The sequence below is a fragment of the Propithecus coquereli genome, unplaced genomic scaffold, assembly GCF_000956105.1.
Source record: "Propithecus coquereli isolate 6110/MARCELLA unplaced genomic scaffold, Pcoq_1.0 Scaffold239, whole genome shotgun sequence".
NCBI classification, from domain to species: domain Eukaryota; kingdom Metazoa; phylum Chordata; class Mammalia; order Primates; family Indriidae; genus Propithecus; species Propithecus coquereli.
This window is the reverse complement of record NW_012147941.1, coordinates 3,681,797-3,684,487: the sequence shown is the minus strand read 5'-3', so window position 1 is coordinate 3,684,487 and position 2,691 is coordinate 3,681,797. Positions and strand designations below refer to the sequence as shown.

Sequence of the window (2,691 nt, the reverse complement as noted above, 5' to 3'; positions counted from 1 at the left end):
GCTAGATGTTTCTTAGGTCACAGGCTGGTAGCAGTTCATCCAGAAATCATATCTCCTAATTTCCAGGTATGTGTTCTTTACATAATCCCTCTAAGTAAATATTTAAGCATGTTTGTTTAATTGTTTATTACATTAAATTTTCCTGGGCAAAGACAGATACTCCTCTCAACTACCATCCCTCATATATTCTTGGCTCTGGCAATGATGATGCCAAGAACACACCTGTAGTCCAACAAAGTTGAATTTGTTACATTGAAGAAGAGAACAAATCACGGAGAACCATGGGCAATCCAGTGAGACAGTGTTAGGAGGGAATAGTTCCAAGATTTGGGTTTGTGGCCAGGTGCGGTGGCTCACTCCTGTAATCTTAGCACTCTGGGAGGCTGAGACAGGTGGATCATTTGAGCTCAGGAGTTCGAGACCAGCCTGAGCAAGAGCGAGACCCCGTCTCTACTAAAAAAAATATAGAAAGATGTTAGCTGGACAACTAAAAATATATAGAAAAAATTAGCCAGGCATGGTGGCGCGTGTCTGTAGTCCCAGCTACTCGGGAGGCTGAGGCCGAAGGATTGCTTGAGCCCAGGAGTTTGAGGTTGTTGTGTGCTAGGCTGATGCCATGGTGCTCTAGTCTGGGCAACAGAGTGGAGACTCAGTCTTAAAAAAAAAAAAAAAGATTTGGGTTTGTATCAGGTGATTAAGGGAAGGGTTCAAGGCTCTAAATTGGGCACTGTCAGAAAGTAAAGGTCATTCTATAATTAGATAGCTTAAATTTTTATACAGAAAGAGTAATGTAATGAGACTAATGCTGTATTTGGTAATAACAGACACTGCTGTTAGCCAGAAGAAAAGGATGTGTGGTTATTTCTGTGGTCTGAACAGTCTTCCTGGTTTCATCTCACCACAATAGTCAGAGAGACGTTGGGGTTTTGTGACACCATGGCCTTGCTGTCAGTCAGGCCACTCCATGCTGAAATAGTCAGGAACTGCTTTTTTCTTTCTCAGCTCCAACTACAGCCAGTTGTTTGCTAGACTCTTATCCCTAATATGAATTCTCTTTCTTTGCATTTATTCTCTCTGCTTAGGTATCTCTTCCTCAGATTCCTTTGTCTGATATTAAATAATATCATATTCACTTTTCAAATAGTTTAGGTGTCACCTATTATATGAAGCACTCACTGGAGCCCCACAAACTGCATTGATCTCTCCTCTTCTGCACTTCCAGAGCACTTCGTTCCTATCTCTAGCATTGTATTTACCATAGTAAATTTCTGGCTATTGCGTCCTATAGAGACTCGTATTCTTTAAATGAAATAGCCAGCTCTCTTATTGACCCTGGACAAGTCTCCTCTCGTCTCTAACTCTACATATTTACCTAGTTAAAATGAAGAGTTTGTTAGAATCATAGAGCAGGAGGCTGTCAGTATTAATAATAGAGACTCTCAAACCTTGCCAGATAAATTAAATCAGATGTGGGTGGGAGGGGCGCTGGAGTGAACACATGTATTTTCACAAGTTCTCAAAGTGATCTCTATGTGCTGCCAGGATTTAGAACCACCAGGATAAACCTTTCATCTCAGGGGATGATCCAGCTCCAGCTCTGCGGTGTCAGGCGCGCTGGTGCGGCTTTCCAGTCCCTCTACAAACGCGCACAGGCCGGGCCAGATGTCAGCTCTGAGCTGGCCTCCGAGACTACTCACTCGCTTCAGGTGTAGCTCCCGGAATTTGCGCAGTCTCTGTTCGCGCTTCTGGGAGGCCAGCTCCTCGGCTGCCGTGAGGGGCCCCTCCTCCCCGCTGTCCACCGGCACCTGCGGCGAAGAGGACCGACTTTAGGCGGGGCTGGCTCGGCTTCTCCCGAGAGGCCCAGGCCGCGTTCCCACCCGTCCAGATCGGCCGGGCCTGGGCCCTCCACCGCCGGCCCGTCCCCACATTGTCTGTGCCTCCCTGGCCCGCCACCAGGCTTCGCCTCCACCTCTAGCCTTGCCTCTCCCCGGAACCCTCACCAACAAAATCTCCTGGTAGGACCACTCGCACTCACCTTCTCGGCTTCAATCGCAGCCGCCATCACAACTCTTCTCTTCCCACTTCCGGCAACAACACAGAGCACTTCCGCCAGCCTTTGGACCGCCCTGCACAAATAAGCTACTATAAGCCCCGCCCCACCTGGCAACGTCAGGAACTTGGGACCAATCCCTGCCCCGTTTAGCGGTGAGATGTTTTCTATTGGGCAGAGTCTTGCGCAGCCGCAGAGGCCGCATAGGCAAGGGCAGGAAGGTGTGAGGTTGGGAAGGAAAAAGGCTTGGGAAGATCTCTAGAGAGGAGGGCTGGGAAGGCGTGGCCGAAAGGGGCCTGATAGAAAGTCACCTACTCTTCATGCTTTCCCGTGAGCCGAATGTGCTTTCCATTCAGAATTTAGCCTCAGTGTCACCTCCTCCGAGAAGGTCTTCCCTAACTGCTTTGTCTCAAGCTTAGCACTGTCATTTGACACCAGCACTGTCATTTGACACCTTCCTCAGTGGTGTAAGATTCCCCCCACCGCCCCGCCACCCCACATCAGCATTATTAACTGGAGGAGAGCAGGGTCTGTCCCATCTTATTCACTCTTATGTGCCCAGCGGGTAAGCAATGCCAGAATTAATAACAATGCTAACGTTATTAAGATAATTCAGGCTTCCTTCCCTCTCCCCACTCCCG

General features: G+C 48.5%; 1 protein-coding gene across 1 annotated transcript in view; it reads right to left on the bottom strand.

The window, feature by feature from the left end:
* Positions 1-2,062, bottom strand: part of SYF2 (SYF2 pre-mRNA-splicing factor) — a 20,191-nt gene extending 18,129 nt beyond the window's left edge. The window contains exons 1-2 of the mRNA XM_012645918.1: positions 2,036-2,062; positions 1,698-1,805 (exon numbers count right to left, since the gene is read on the bottom strand). Of these exons, the coding sequence (XP_012501372.1) occupies positions 1,698-1,805; positions 2,036-2,062 (135 nt within the window). The remainder of the gene's footprint in view (positions 1-1,697; positions 1,806-2,035) is intronic.
* Positions 2,063-2,691: the final 629 nt, after the last annotated feature.